We start from the raw sequence: 13,951 nt of genomic DNA on the forward strand, positions 1-13,951 counted from the left end.
GTGACCCAATGATGCTGGCACTGACTCAGATCTCAAGTCAGATGGAGCAGCTGCACTGAAAGGAACAGGCTTCAGCTATGTAAAAGCAATTCCTAGAAGTAACAAAAACCTGGATGGGCCAAGGACTTATGCAAACCTTTTAGATACATTTGAAACTTAGCTCCATAGAGTTGGCAAGATTTATTAAAATACCCATGTTATCTTTATCCCCAGAACAATTTCCTGATACCATCCATAAAAATCACATCAGCTAACAGTTTTTTTTAATTAAATCACATTAATGTAGAAATCAACGGAAGGTTTTGCGAGTAAAAAAAAAAATCACTGAGGAGGTTTAACAAAATAAAGACTGATATAAATTTTAAAGATATTATTTAAAAAAAACAAATAAATAAAACCCCATCAATCTCAAACACTTATATTAAGTTTGTTCTTGTTGAGTTCACGTTCCAGATTGCCAATCAAAATATCAATGCTTTCTTGTAGATCTTTGAGGTTGGCTTTTCGATCCACTGTGGACTCAATGGTCTGTACTGTCAAATACGTCTGAAATGCACACTCTTTGGGCATGGAAACCGGCTGTTCAATCATTATCTCAGGTCCATTCATTTTGCCATAGTCTTCTGCAATTTCCCTTTCATCTGAAGGCACATGATCATAATCTGCATCACTTGAATTTTCCTTTGTATTTAAAAAATAGTTTTCTCCACAGCTGCTCCAGTCTCCTGCATAGCGATTGCTAAGCGGACTGTCTAATCTGGCTTGCCTTGGCCTGAGGACTCCCAGCGATTCAGTTCCACTCAGATTTAACATGTAAGGCCGCTCTTTCTTCCGCCTCAAATAATGCAGAGAAGACGTCTGCTCAGGGAACAAATGGTCTGTTGATTCTTTGGCAGTTAAACGTTGCACTACAAGTGAACAATAAGTTTGCTTTATTGACAGTAATCCAACTGGCCTTAACAAAACAGCGCTAAAGATAAGCCATTTAATAATCAACTACAAGCATGCATTACGACAAAAACATGCACACTATCGATAGAAAGCATTCCATAGTTATTTTTCCTACCACCACACATAATCAAGATTAGGGATAGAAGCTAGTAGAATGTTCAGTGGTGCTAATTCATGCTATATAATAATGTATCAAAACAGAACAAAATTTCAATGTTGATTAATTTTTTTGTGCAAGTTAATTATTGACTAGCTATAACTCAAAGAGTAGCTAAGCTGGTAGCTTCTCCTAAATTAAAAGCTATAGCAAAAAGCAGGCAAGGCATATTGGTGAACAAACAAAAGAAACCAAAACAAAAATTTCCTTTGTCTGCAAACATCTAAAAGAGGCAAAGGCATCTAAAGTGATCACTGTAGAAATTCTGACTTTTGTGGGCTTTTTTTTTTTTTTTGCAATTCTATTAGCAGCAGTGACATAATTTACTTTATGAAGCAGCCCAAATTTCATTTTGATAAAATGCATGAATGCTAAACTTGACCACTTGTTACCTGAGTTTCATTATACAGCATTAATTACTAATTGTCTTCGTTAATTGCCTGAAAATAGTACAGATATTTTATTTTCCCATTCTGAAGACATATTTAAAAATTCCGAATAACATTCCATGCTAGCTGTAATATTGTCTTAATCTGTGTATTGTGATGGAAATATAGTAGATTACCATAAAATTACTTCATAATAACTCAAAGCTTTATTGATTACTCATGTATACTTAGCAAAATATTTATCTAAGGTTTTTCTGTATAAAAAAGACAATTTAAAATGCTGAAACACAGCTAATACAATTTTATATCTTTCTGTTTCTGCTTGTTTATTCTCCATTAATAAATGTCTCTCCTTTTATATTTCTCTTCACCGAGATAAATGGAACATAAATCAGTGATAACAATTCAACTTTACACTCTCAACACATGATGAATGTTTGCATGCAGTTGTATAAAATAATACAAATGAAAACTACACAAAGGTATATGGTTTTAGTTTCCTAGACTTAAAGTGAGATTCTTAACATATTTCAGAGGTCACATAATTTTCTGTTAGTTATGTCTTATAATCATTTCTGTTTTTTATTTTTTAATTGTTGATGATCATAAGTCATTATAGAGCTAAAAATTCTTGATTTGAAATTTTCTAGAAAAACCATTTATTAGACTGATCTTTAACATCAGTATTAGTATAGAATGTTCCATTCCATTAATTGATGTAATTGCAAACTGGTATCTGAATATTTGTAGAATTTAGTTATTCCTATTCCTTTATCTCCAGCTTATCTTCATTGTCTCCTCACATTTTTCCCGTCAGCATGTTCTTGCTTTTTTTAGTGTTTAACTGTCATGTCTGTTGTTTTCACCCACCAATTAGAGTATTCTGTAATTCCCTCTAGTTATCTTAGTGTGCTTGCAAAAACCCATAATCACGGGACAGGCCATTGGTGCAGTAGCATCCTAGGTGAGAGTGCCTGGTGTAAGCTCTACTTCAGAGCCAACTTTCTGCTAATATGCACCCTGAAAAACAGTGGATAAGAGTCCCTTTCACTTTCGTGGCAAGACCAGGATGAGCTCCCAGGGCTTTGGCCTCACCCAGCCCTGGCTGTTGGGGTCATTTAGAGAGTGAAATAGCAGATTACGTTTTCTTTGTGACTGTTTCTACCTTTCAAATAAAATGGAAATAAATACAATCTTCTAAAAACTTCGATTCACTATGTTGCTACTTGCCTAAGGTTGCTTCTAGTCAAGAACCTATTTAAACATTTTGTATATTTTCTTGAATGTATTTCAGAAATCACTAAGTTGATCATACTTTAAAAGATCTACTTGTTTACTTGTAAGGCAGAGGTACAGTGGGGAATAGGGAGGAATAAGAAAAAGGTGTCTTCCATTTGCTGTTTCACTCCTCAATGCCCATAATGAAGAAGGCTGGGCCAAGACTAAATCAGAAGATTGGAACTGTATCTGAGTCTTCCAAATGGGTGGCGTGGCCCAAGCACTGGAACCAACCTCCACTGTTTCCCAAGTGCATGAGCAAGGAGCCATATTAGAAACAGGGCACCAAGAGTTGAGCCAGTACTCTCATGGGAGGCCAGGATCGTAATGTCCTAATCTGCAGCAGCACATGATCAACTCCGATAAATTGCTGTTGTTTTTAAAGATTTATTTATTTTTATTGCAAAGTCAGATATACAGAGAGGAGGAGAGACAGAGGAAGATCTTCCATCTGATGATTCACTCCCCGAGTGGTTGTAGCAGCCAAAGCTGAGCCAATCCAAAGCTAGGAACCCGGACCCTCTTCCGGGTCTCCCACATGGTTGCAGGGTTCCAAGGCTTTCGGTTGTCCTTAACTGCTTCCCCAGGCCACAAGTAGGGAGCTGGATGGGAAGTGGGGCCGCTGGAATGAGAACCGGGGCCCCTAAGGGAACCTGGTGCATCCAAGTTGAGGACTTTAGCCGCTAGGCCACCATGCCAGGCCCAAACTTCTATAGAGCAAATAATTTAAACTGACATTTTATGCCTTTTAGACATAAATTAAATTTCAAAAAAAATCACCTGAGGGCAGACATTGCAGGTTAAGCCACCATTTGAAACATCAGCTTCCTACACCCCAGCACCAGTTTAAGTTCTGGCTGCTTTGTTTCTAGTTCAGCTTCCTGTTTATGCATCTTTTAGAGCAGTGGAAGACGGCCTAAGTGCTTGGGTGCCTACAACCCATGTGGGAAAACAAGATGGAGTTCCTGGCTTCAGCCCTGCCCAGATCTGGCTGTTGTGGCCGTTTCAAAAGTGAACTGGCTAAAAGCAGGTTTGATCTCTGTCTCTCCTTTTGTCTCTATTACTATGCCTCTCAAATCAATCAATCTTTTTTTTTTAAGAAAAATAAATTCAAAATGTGTTAAAACTGCTTTTTTCTACCAACATAGTAGTTTTATTCTATTAGCTTCTATATTCTAATTACTTTGACAGAAATATGTTGAGTTACTAGTTACCAACTAATTTTCTAAAGTCTAGGATATAGGTGATAAGTAAAATATGTTCCCTAACCTCATGAAATTTATAATTAGGGGGAGGGGGGATGAAATAAAAAGGATTACAGAAAGTGGATATCACTTCTAAAAACTGTGTACAGGCTATTCATCATGGAAAACACGGTGCAGCAAAGTTCTACAAGTTACGTTATCTCGAAATCTACTTTCTTATCTATAAACTAAGAGTGACCTATTAGTTTTCAGCATTCTTAAAACAAAAAAAACCTATTTTTAAAAGAAGAAGTTTTATGAAAACATATAACAGATTAAAAAAAATACTGTCCTGTTCAACAGATAAATATGTTTCCTTTCTATTCCCTATCTCTCATTAAGTTGGCTCCAAAATCACTTGCCAAAAACAGAATCTGAGGGCTTGTGAGAAAATAACTTGATAAACTATTGGTAACATGACTTTTAACTTGTATCACTATTGTGCTAGGGTTCGAACTACTCTGATGACTTGGGGCTTTTGAACAGAAACCTCTAACCAAAGTATCTCCTTGGCTAAAGTTAACATATGCAAAATAAAATATATCACAAAATAAAATTAAAATGCTTTTTAGTGAGAAAAATTGCAAAACTACAGTACACATCAAACAAAGCCAAAGTCTTCAATGGAATGCAGAGAGATGGGCAACACTGAGTTAATATTATCATTATCTCCTACAAAAACAGTGAGTCTGTACCCTATGGGATTGAGATGACTGCAGTGTGTGTGTATGGCACTCAAGTGAAAGACCCTCATTGAGTTCTGGGCTCCTAGTTTTGGCCAGCTCCAGCCCCGACTGCTGCAGGTATTAAAGGAAGTGAACCAATGGGTGGAAGACCTCCCTCTTTCTTTATATTTTTCTCTCTGTGTGTCCCTCCTTGCCTTTTGATTAACAAAAAAGAAGTAAAATAAAATTTAAGAAGACTAGATCAATCACTGCTTTGCACTTTGGTCTTTCCTTCTCATATATACCAATAAAGGAGCAACAAAGAGTATTTATGAAGGGCTCACTTGACAAAAACCCTTTGGCCATTGCTTTAGGTGCTGTTTATCTCAATCTTCACAATAATCTTGACATCAGCTCTACGTAAAAAGAAACTAAAGCTTAGAGAAGCTGAACCCACCCTGCAGTCAAGTGTCACAGTTCAAACCTGAATCCTGGTTGACCTCAAAGCTGAATACTTTACGTTAAGCACCTCAGTCCTTTCACAGTGGTCCAGTGCAGTGTGGGCAAGGCAAGCAGGGAACACTACACAATCAAAACATCGTGGAGCTTAAATACAGGATCCTTGTTGGTCCTTAATTAAAATTAAATATACATTTCTTTAAGTGCTGAAAATATATAAGAGGTGTTTTTGGGAAAATAACTGTCAACCTTTGGATACTGAGTGGAATAATGGATGGATAATGAAAGCTAAATCAAAAATAATTACCAGTTCAATCTGGAATAACTTAAAGGGTAACCAGGACATACAGTAAAGATATCAAGGGGAAGAACTGAGTTAAGGAGAAGCATGAATTCTGCTTCATACTAATTAAACTAAAATTGAGAAAACTAAAAAATATTTAGTATCTATTGTGTATCAAGAGATGTGTTGAGCACCTTACACACAAAACCTTTTGTTTAATCTTCATGCACAATCTAGAAATAAATTTTTTAAGATTATATAACAAAAGATAAAGCTGAGGATCAAAGATGGAGCTTATCCAAGATCAGATTGCTAACAGGTAGCAAAACCAGGATTTAAAATCATATCAATCATGTCTAAAATGTGCATTGATCTATATGTCCATAAAATTATCAGCAAGTACTGTAAGCTAAAATAGAAAACACTTAACGGCCAGTACAATTTCATATTTGAAAAAAAAAAAGCAAAATTTAGTTAACATATTGTTGAATCATAGAGGGGCATATTGAACACTCTATCATCAAAAGAGAAAAATATTTCCAAAGAATCATTTACCTGGCCAAAGTTGTAGTAAATAATGAAGAACTTCAATATGTTTTTTAAAATCCAAAGCACTTGCAAGTTCTTCTGAATCAGTAAAGACTCTATTGTTATGGGTGGAAGTCTCTTGCCTCTGACTTAACAACACTGGTCCGAAGCACACAGCCAAATTCTGGCAGGTCATTTTATTCACTTCATGGAAAGAAGCCACAAGTTTCAAGTGATCCAACAACATCTTTAGGGTTGCCTAGATTAATTTAAATTAACATAACAGTCATAGAAGGGCAAATTCAAGGACACAAATTATATCAGAAAATACAGAGAAGCATCCCCTTACTTTCAAAGGTATTTCAAAGGTTTGCTTATAAATCAGATGTTTGGAACCTGAAACAAAATTTCCTGCAGAAACATAACACAGAACCTAAAATGCATTCCAATAACATAATTAAATGGCTAGACCATGTACTTTGTACAAAAATGCTTATGGATACAATCCAAATTTCAGCTGGAGTCCCTGGGAAAATGCATCATCATTTTGTTCTCTTCCCTTCTATAAAATGACAACAAAAAAGGCTGTGCAGCTTAGGGTAAATGGGGGTTATTTTAAGTACAGGTAAATCATGTAGTTGTAAGTTGGAACGACAATCTTAAATCTAAAAATAACTATTGCAGAACACAGGCAAGTTGTATACTTCTTCAAGTTATGAAAGACAGATTTTCAAAAGGCAGAATATTTCTTAAAGATTTACTTATTTGAAAGCCAGAGTGAGGAACCAGGCATGATGTCTCAGTGGCTAAATCCTCACCTTGCAAGCACCAGGATTCCACATAGGTGTTGTTTTATGTCCTGGTTGCTCCACCTCCCATCCAGCTCCCTGCTTATGGCCTGGGAAAGCAGTAAAGGATGGTTCAATGCCCTGTGATCCTGCACCCTTGTCGGAGACCCAGAAGAAGCTCCTGGCTCCTGGCTTTAGACAGGTTCGGCTCCAACTGCTGCGACCACTTAGGGAGTAAAGCAGCGGACAGAGGATCTTTTTCTCTTTCTCTTTCTGTCTGTGCTGGTTCAGTTCCCCAAGTGGCTGCTATGGTCTGAACTGAGCCAATCCAAAGCCAGTAAGACTTTCTAATAAAAATAAATAAATCTTAAAAAGAGCGAGAGAAAAAGAATGATGGTGGTGTGGAAGGAGAAATAGAAAGACATCTTAAGTCTGTTGGTTCATTCCCCAAGTGTCCACAACTGGGCCACTCGAAAGCCATAAATCTAGAGTTTCTTCCAGATCTCCCATGTGGTGGCAGGGGCCCAAGTATCTGGGCCATCTTCTGCTGCTTTCTCCAGCAGATTAGTAGGGAACTGGATTGGAAGTGCAGCAACTGGGGCAGTACCCATACGGGATGCTGGCATCACAGGCAGTAGCTTTCCTATTGTGCCACAACTAACAAATGTTTAAAGTAGTCAAATCAAAGAAAACAGAATAGCACAATAAGAAAATATTATTGAAAATATATGCTGAAAGAAATGTGATATCATTGAAATATTGGCAGAAAGAAAATTTGGGAATAATCAGTTAAAAGTCTCAAAATAAATCTAGAAATTCTTCTGAGACAGTAATTTCAAGGGTAAGAGTGTTGGTTAAGTTTTTAGGCTAGGTCATGTATACCAAAGCAGTTACTGTGTCTGAAAAACCCTGGAGGGAAACATACCAAAATATTGATTGCTAGTGTCTTGGAATATAAATGCAATTTTATATTTCTATACTTTCCCATGTTTTCTATAAATTGCAAATAATATTTGAATAATATATCTTAAAAATTCACAGGAAGCAATCAAGCCTAAGCTAAAATTTTTGGTTTTTTTCCAAAGATTTTTTTGTTTTATTGGAAAGTCAGATTTACAGAAAGGAAACAAAGATCTTGCAACTGATGGTTCACTTTGCAAATGGCTGCTATGGCCCAAGCTGAGCTGATCCAAAGCGAGGAGCCAGGAGTATCTTCCCAGTCTCCCATGTGGGCGCAGGGTTCCAAGGCCTTGGGCTGGCCTCTACTGCTTGCCCAGGCAACAAGCAGGAACTGAGTGGGAAGTGGAGCAGCCGGGATTAGAACTGGCACCCATATAGGATCCCAGCACATGCAAGGCAAGGACTTCAGCCATTAGACTACAGTGCCAGGCACCTAAGCTAAAATCTTATAAATAAAACATTACTTTTTTTTCATTGTTTTTTGATACAATTTAGCTGGTGCTGGGCTCTTTCTTCCTCCTCCCACAAGTTCCCTCTCCTCTCCTCTGTAAAACTTATTACCTCTTAAGTCAACTGCCCTTATTGGTTTCTTTAAGGTTTGCATTTATCAATGTCCTAAGACAACTGTAATTAACATTAAGTTTCTTTCAAAAAATGCTACACTTAGTGCCTAATTTAAGTCTTTATAGATGACCTACACATAGGTAGATAGATATAGATATGTAAATGAGACAATGTGTTTAGAAGCAATAGAAGGGCCCAGCACAGTAGCCTAGTGGCTAAAGTCCTTGCCTTGCATGCACCTGGATCTCAAGTAGGTGCTGGTTCATGTCCCAGCTGCTCCACTTCCCACTCAGTTCCTGCTTGTGGCCTGGGAAAGCAGTAGAGGATGGCTCAAAGCCCTGGGATCCTGCACCCATGTGAGAAACCCAGAAGAAGCTCCTGGCTCCTGGCTTCAGATGGGCTCAGTTCCAGCTGTTGCAGCCACTTGGGGAATAAGCCAGCAGACAAAGGATCTTCCTTTGTCTCTCTTTCTCTCTGTAAATCTGACTTTCCAATAAAAATAAAGAAATCTTAAAAAAAAAAAAAAAATAGAAGCAGAGTTCTAGTTAGGAATACCACAAATGTCAAATACTTAAAAAAATAATAATAATTTGTGGCTCTGGCTATATTAACCAATGCCATGAAAAAATATATACTAATTATGCTTACCTTCTCAACATCCGGCAGGTAATCCAGTAGGTCTACAGTGTACTTAGAGTCACTTGGGTCATTCTCACAACCATTCGATGACATTTTCAAAGGGCTTTTTGCCATTGCTTCTAACACAGCCTCATAAAGCTGCTTTGTTATCAGAGGAGAAGGAAGTTCTCTAAGGTAATCCTTAAGAACACCTTTAGAAAATAAATAAATCAAAGGCAGTCAATGATTGGTCTTCAGAGTGAAAACAAGAAGAACTAAAGTGATTTTTTACAAAACATTTATTAGTATAGCCAAATATCCTGAGACTAAAAGCAGCAATATAAAAAGAAAGTATTATAATAAAACACTAGCACTTTGTATTTTTTCAAAATTGTCTTGGTAACTGATCTTTTGTTTTGAAAACATACTAAAAATGTATATATGCAGCTTCTAGCTACAGAACTTATTAGCTTTATTAATCATAAAGTAAGCAATCTTGATGAATATACTCCGATTGAATCTGCACTTCTATAAATATTCTTCTAAACGTATGCACACCAGAAATTACAAAAGTAAGGCATATTAAAGTTAACTGTCAGTTAAGTGACAGTGGAAGAGTACCAATGGTCCAAGGCCCACGTAAATAATGAAGAATATAAACATTTTTTCTCTTTTTATTTTTTCTATTATTTATTTTTTATTTTCAATATTGTTTACATAGTTAAGAGGGAAGCACACCCATTTATGTCTCTGAATAGAGTGGGGAGGGTAGAGCCATGGAAGAAGTTGGGTGGGACAAATGTTTCAATTTTTTTTTCCTCCTTTATCTGCAGGGCTGCAGCAGGTTGGAGGAGAAGGGGACGGGACTGCCAAACCACATTAATACGTGGGAATGAGACTGTCATTTGACAACACCCTAGAGACTCCAATGTGTGCAGGGGTGCTACCCGAGGCTCTTTTGTTTGTTTGTTTGTTTGTTTGTTTGTTTAATAAACAGAAGTCATATCTGCAGCCTTTCTTTCCTTTTTTAATTTATTTATTTTTTCAGAAAGGCAGATTTACAGAGAAGGAGAAACAGAGAGAAAGATCTTCTGTCTACTCGTTCACTCCCCAAATGATTGCAGCAGCTAGAGCTGAGCCATGGAGCCAGGAATCAGGAGATTTTTGTGGGTCCCCCACATGGGTGCAGGGTCCCAGGGCTTTGAGTCGTGCTCTATAAGTTTCCCAAGCAATAGGCAGGGAGCTGGATAGGTAGCAGTGCAGCTGCAACACGAACCAGCATCCATATGGGATCCTGGCGGATGCATGACTAGGATTTAGCCAATAGGCTACCACACCTGGTCCTTGAGTGGTTTTCATAGTTCTGAGATGGCATCAGTTTTGTTGGTGGTGGCTTCACTACACTGGAGTTGAGAAAATCTTTCCAAAGTCTATTGGCTGACTAAGTTCCACCTTAATGAATTCACGTCCTGCAGCATGTTGCAAGGCTTGGCCAGGAGAATGATCCAACTTGTTCTGCCTCCACCCTTTGACGAGGTACACAACGTTCTCTGCTAACCTAAATGAATTTGTCGTCACGTCCTCAACATGCAACTGGACATGCACAGGTATCAGCAAATGTGGAGACCCAGTCCCAGGACATGCACTCCAAGGTCAGATCACATATGTAGTGACTTTGTAGGCCTGTGGCTAAACCCTGTGGCCAGGGTTTGAATCCACCTTCTTAGTTAGAAAATCCCCCAAGAAACCTAACCTGGGGTGAGGTTGTGTGCACCAGTTAATGCAGGGTTATGTTTGAACTTTCACCTGCACCAGCTAATGCATATACTGGTGTATGCAGCTGTCTGGTCAGTTCTGCCCCCAGTCAGTTCTGAATTGATGGGTGTTTTGGTCAAACCCAGGCCTGGTCTTCACACACACCAGTGGATGCTGCAGCCTAGTCAGGGTAACCCCTAAGGCTCACCCCCTAGCCCTGGTTTTTGTGTGTACCAACAGGTGCCGCAGTTTAGCCCAGTCTGTCTAGCATCCTATGGCTCTCGTGTACACCCATGAGTGCCACAACTTAGCTCGACCCCAGAGCTAAGTCCACACACATGCCCAAGGGTGCTGCCATCTTACCTAGCCCAACATCCTGGACTTCTGTAATCACCAACGGGAACTGCAGCCCTGAAGAGGAATATCCAGTTTCCCTACCAGGCCCAATCCTACCAAGTCCCAGATCCTGAGCCTGCCAGCGGGTACTGCAGTCCAGCCTGGCACAACTTGCACCCAGTCCCAGACTTGACAGAGGATATTGTGGCCTAGACCAACTGGCCTGCACACATTCTGGCTTTTGTGTGTGCCACGGAGTGAGGTAGCCTACCCGAGTCTGACTGGCACTAGACCCAGCTCTCTTGCTCACCAGTGGAAGCAACAGACCAGCAAGGGAATCCTTAAAATTCTACTATCAGGATCTTGCACATGCTGGTGGGTGTTTCAGCCCTGGATCATGTGCATGCTGGTGGGTGCTTCAACTCAGCCTGGCATGGTCCACCTGCAGTCTCAGCTCTTATATAGGTGAGTGTTGCAGCCTAGTCCAGCTAGGTGCAGCCCACACACTGTCCTAACTCCTGTGCATGCCAGCAGGAGTTGCGGCACAGCAGGGCAGTTCCCTATGTTCCCCTACCAGGGCCACTTCCAGCCTGGATCTCATACATGCCAGCAGGTGCCATGGTGCTACTTGGCATTGCCTGCACTCGGTCTTGTCTTTTGCATGTGTAAGTAGGTACTGCAACCTGACCCCACCCAGCCCAGCCTGCTCCCAGCACGTTCCTGCTAGTGTCAGGTGGGTTCCTGTCACTTGAGTTTCATGGTCCAGCCTGGCTCAGCCAATCACCACCGGTTGGTCTGCAGTACCACAGAGGTAAACCCACAAGTGCCCTACAGAATCTGCTGCCAGTTCTCTCGCATTCTAGCTGGTATTGCAGTCCAGCCTGACATTGCCGACCCCCCTGCACTGACATTCTTAGGCAGGTGCTTCAGCCTAGGCCAGCAAGGGCATGTCCCCACCCCCACCTTTTGCGGGCAGCACACAATGCCACTTAGCCCAGCCCTGATCTCCCACATGGGTGACTGCCTTGGCCTGACCCAGAAATGCCCTCCTGGCTCTCCCCTCTAAACCACCCTGCCACAGCTCCCTTGATACCTGCAAGTGTAATGGCCTGGCCTACGGAAGCCCCCCTGAAGTTATTCCTCACCTGCCAAACATGCCTTCAGTGCCCCTACTCCAATACATCCCCAGACCTCCTTCCCTGGGGAACTGCAGTCCTGTTGCTGCTGCCTGCCTCCACTGTGTGGGGGTGTGTGGCATACCTGGGGGCCAGGGTGGCATGTTCTGCCCTGGCATTCCTTGCCTTCCCCACATACATTAAAAAAAGAAAAAATAGACAACTATGCTGCACTGGAATATTTAATACAAATTTGGCATTAACCAGGCCCAGAATGCCCACCAACCTTGGCTACATTTTCCCCAGCAATGTAACAATTGCTTAGGTACAAGGCAATCTACACAGTTGCCTAGCACTAGGGCCATATATTCTCTGTAATACTGGAGATGTATTTAAACATACATTGCATGTCTGGGTGATTTGTAATGCTGTAGTATCATATGGAAGGAAAAAAAAAATCATTGCTAATAAAACATACGAACAAAACCAGAAGCCAAAAACAGAAAACATCAGATTTCACTGGTTCAAAAAGAGAGAAGCGAAATCAATTCCAAACATCATAACTGGTTTTGAACTAAGAGATAACCTATCACAAAGGAAACAGAGAGTAGTGCTCTTACATACAAGCAAGTTAGAGAAGATACTAACAAAAGGCTGCAATGTGACTTCAAGGGAAAACAGAAGATATGTCCGACACCAAAAATCTACACATATGTACCTTATTCATTCAGAATGTGCTCAGTTTAGCTAAAACCTTTGTTTGCACATAAATACAGTAATAGGAGAGATGCCTCATCTGGTGATTTTAAAAAATTCAACAGTAACACGAACTAGTCATTCTGTTTTATGTATTCTAGTATTTGTTTATATAAATGTAAATAATACATTATTTCACTCTCTTTCATAACAAAAGATAGCATATGCATCCTGTCCTGTTTCTCATTTTTTTTCATTTACCATCATATCGTTGAGATCTTCTTAGTATACAGCTTCCACAACTATTTTAGGCTCACATTATAGTATTTTCAGTGCATGGAAGTCTCATGGTTTCCTCTCTTCAGTTCCTTACATAGTTACTCAGGTTGTTTCCAACCTTTTATTATGCTAACACACATTACAATGAGTAACCCTGCATATCATAAGTCTGTATGAAAGTAGGACTGTCTATAGGAACAAATCCTCAAAGCAGCACTGCCAAGTCCATATTTTTGCTTTTTAGGAAAAAGTAGGATTAAGATTGTTCCTTTCCTAGGTTAAGGTTTGAGTATATCGGTGGGTACTAATGACATGACTTGAAATAGGGAACAATGGATGAAAACTATGTTTTGGCACATAAAGAAAAGAATTTCATTTTGAACATATGGAGTTTAAAGAAGCCATGGCAAATTCAAGTCTATAGATTGAAAAACCTGGGGTTCAGTAGAGAGGTGCCTGGAGATACAGATCAAAGAATGACTAATTCAAACATGATAACACACAGATGAAACCATTACTCAGGATGCTCACATCTCATATGGGGCTGCCAGCTCTCAATTTTGAGCTATGCCGCTGCTGGGGTTTTTTGTTTTGTTTTGTCTTGTTTTTGGTCTTTTGTTTTTTAAAAATTGTACTGGTTCACTCCTCAAATAGCCAAAACAACTGGGAACTGAGCTGATCGCATGCTAGGAGCTAGAAGCTTCTTCTGGGTCTCCCACACAAGTTAGGCCCCAAGGCTTTGGGCCATCCTCCACTGCTTTCTCGGGCCATAAGCAGGGAGCTGAATCAAAAGTAGAGTAGCCAGAACACGAACTAGTGCCTTTATGGGATGCCAGCACTTGTGGTAGATGATTAGGCAGTTGAGCTAATGTGCTGGTCCCCAGCT

At 39.8% G+C, this 13,951-nt stretch overlaps 1 protein-coding gene across 1 annotated transcript in view; it reads right to left on the bottom strand.

The window, feature by feature from the left end:
* Nucleotides 1-357: 357 nt before the first annotated feature.
* SYDE2 (synapse defective Rho GTPase homolog 2) overlaps nucleotides 358-13,951 on the bottom strand; it is a 46,908-nt gene continuing 33,314 nt past the window's right edge. Inside the window, exons 5-7 of the mRNA XM_040987240.1 lie at nucleotides 8,915-9,096; nucleotides 5,982-6,213; nucleotides 358-908 (exon numbers count right to left, since the gene is read on the bottom strand). Coding sequence (XP_040843174.1) covers nucleotides 409-908; nucleotides 5,982-6,213; nucleotides 8,915-9,096 — 914 coding nt within the window. The 3' untranslated portion in view covers nucleotides 358-408. The remainder of the gene's footprint in view (nucleotides 909-5,981; nucleotides 6,214-8,914; nucleotides 9,097-13,951) is intronic.

The sequence above is a fragment of the Ochotona curzoniae genome, unplaced genomic scaffold (assembly GCF_017591425.1).
Source record: "Ochotona curzoniae isolate NIBS_2020 unplaced genomic scaffold, NIBS_Ocur_1.0 contig_4612, whole genome shotgun sequence".
Lineage (NCBI taxonomy): Eukaryota > Metazoa > Chordata > Mammalia > Lagomorpha > Ochotonidae > Ochotona > Ochotona curzoniae.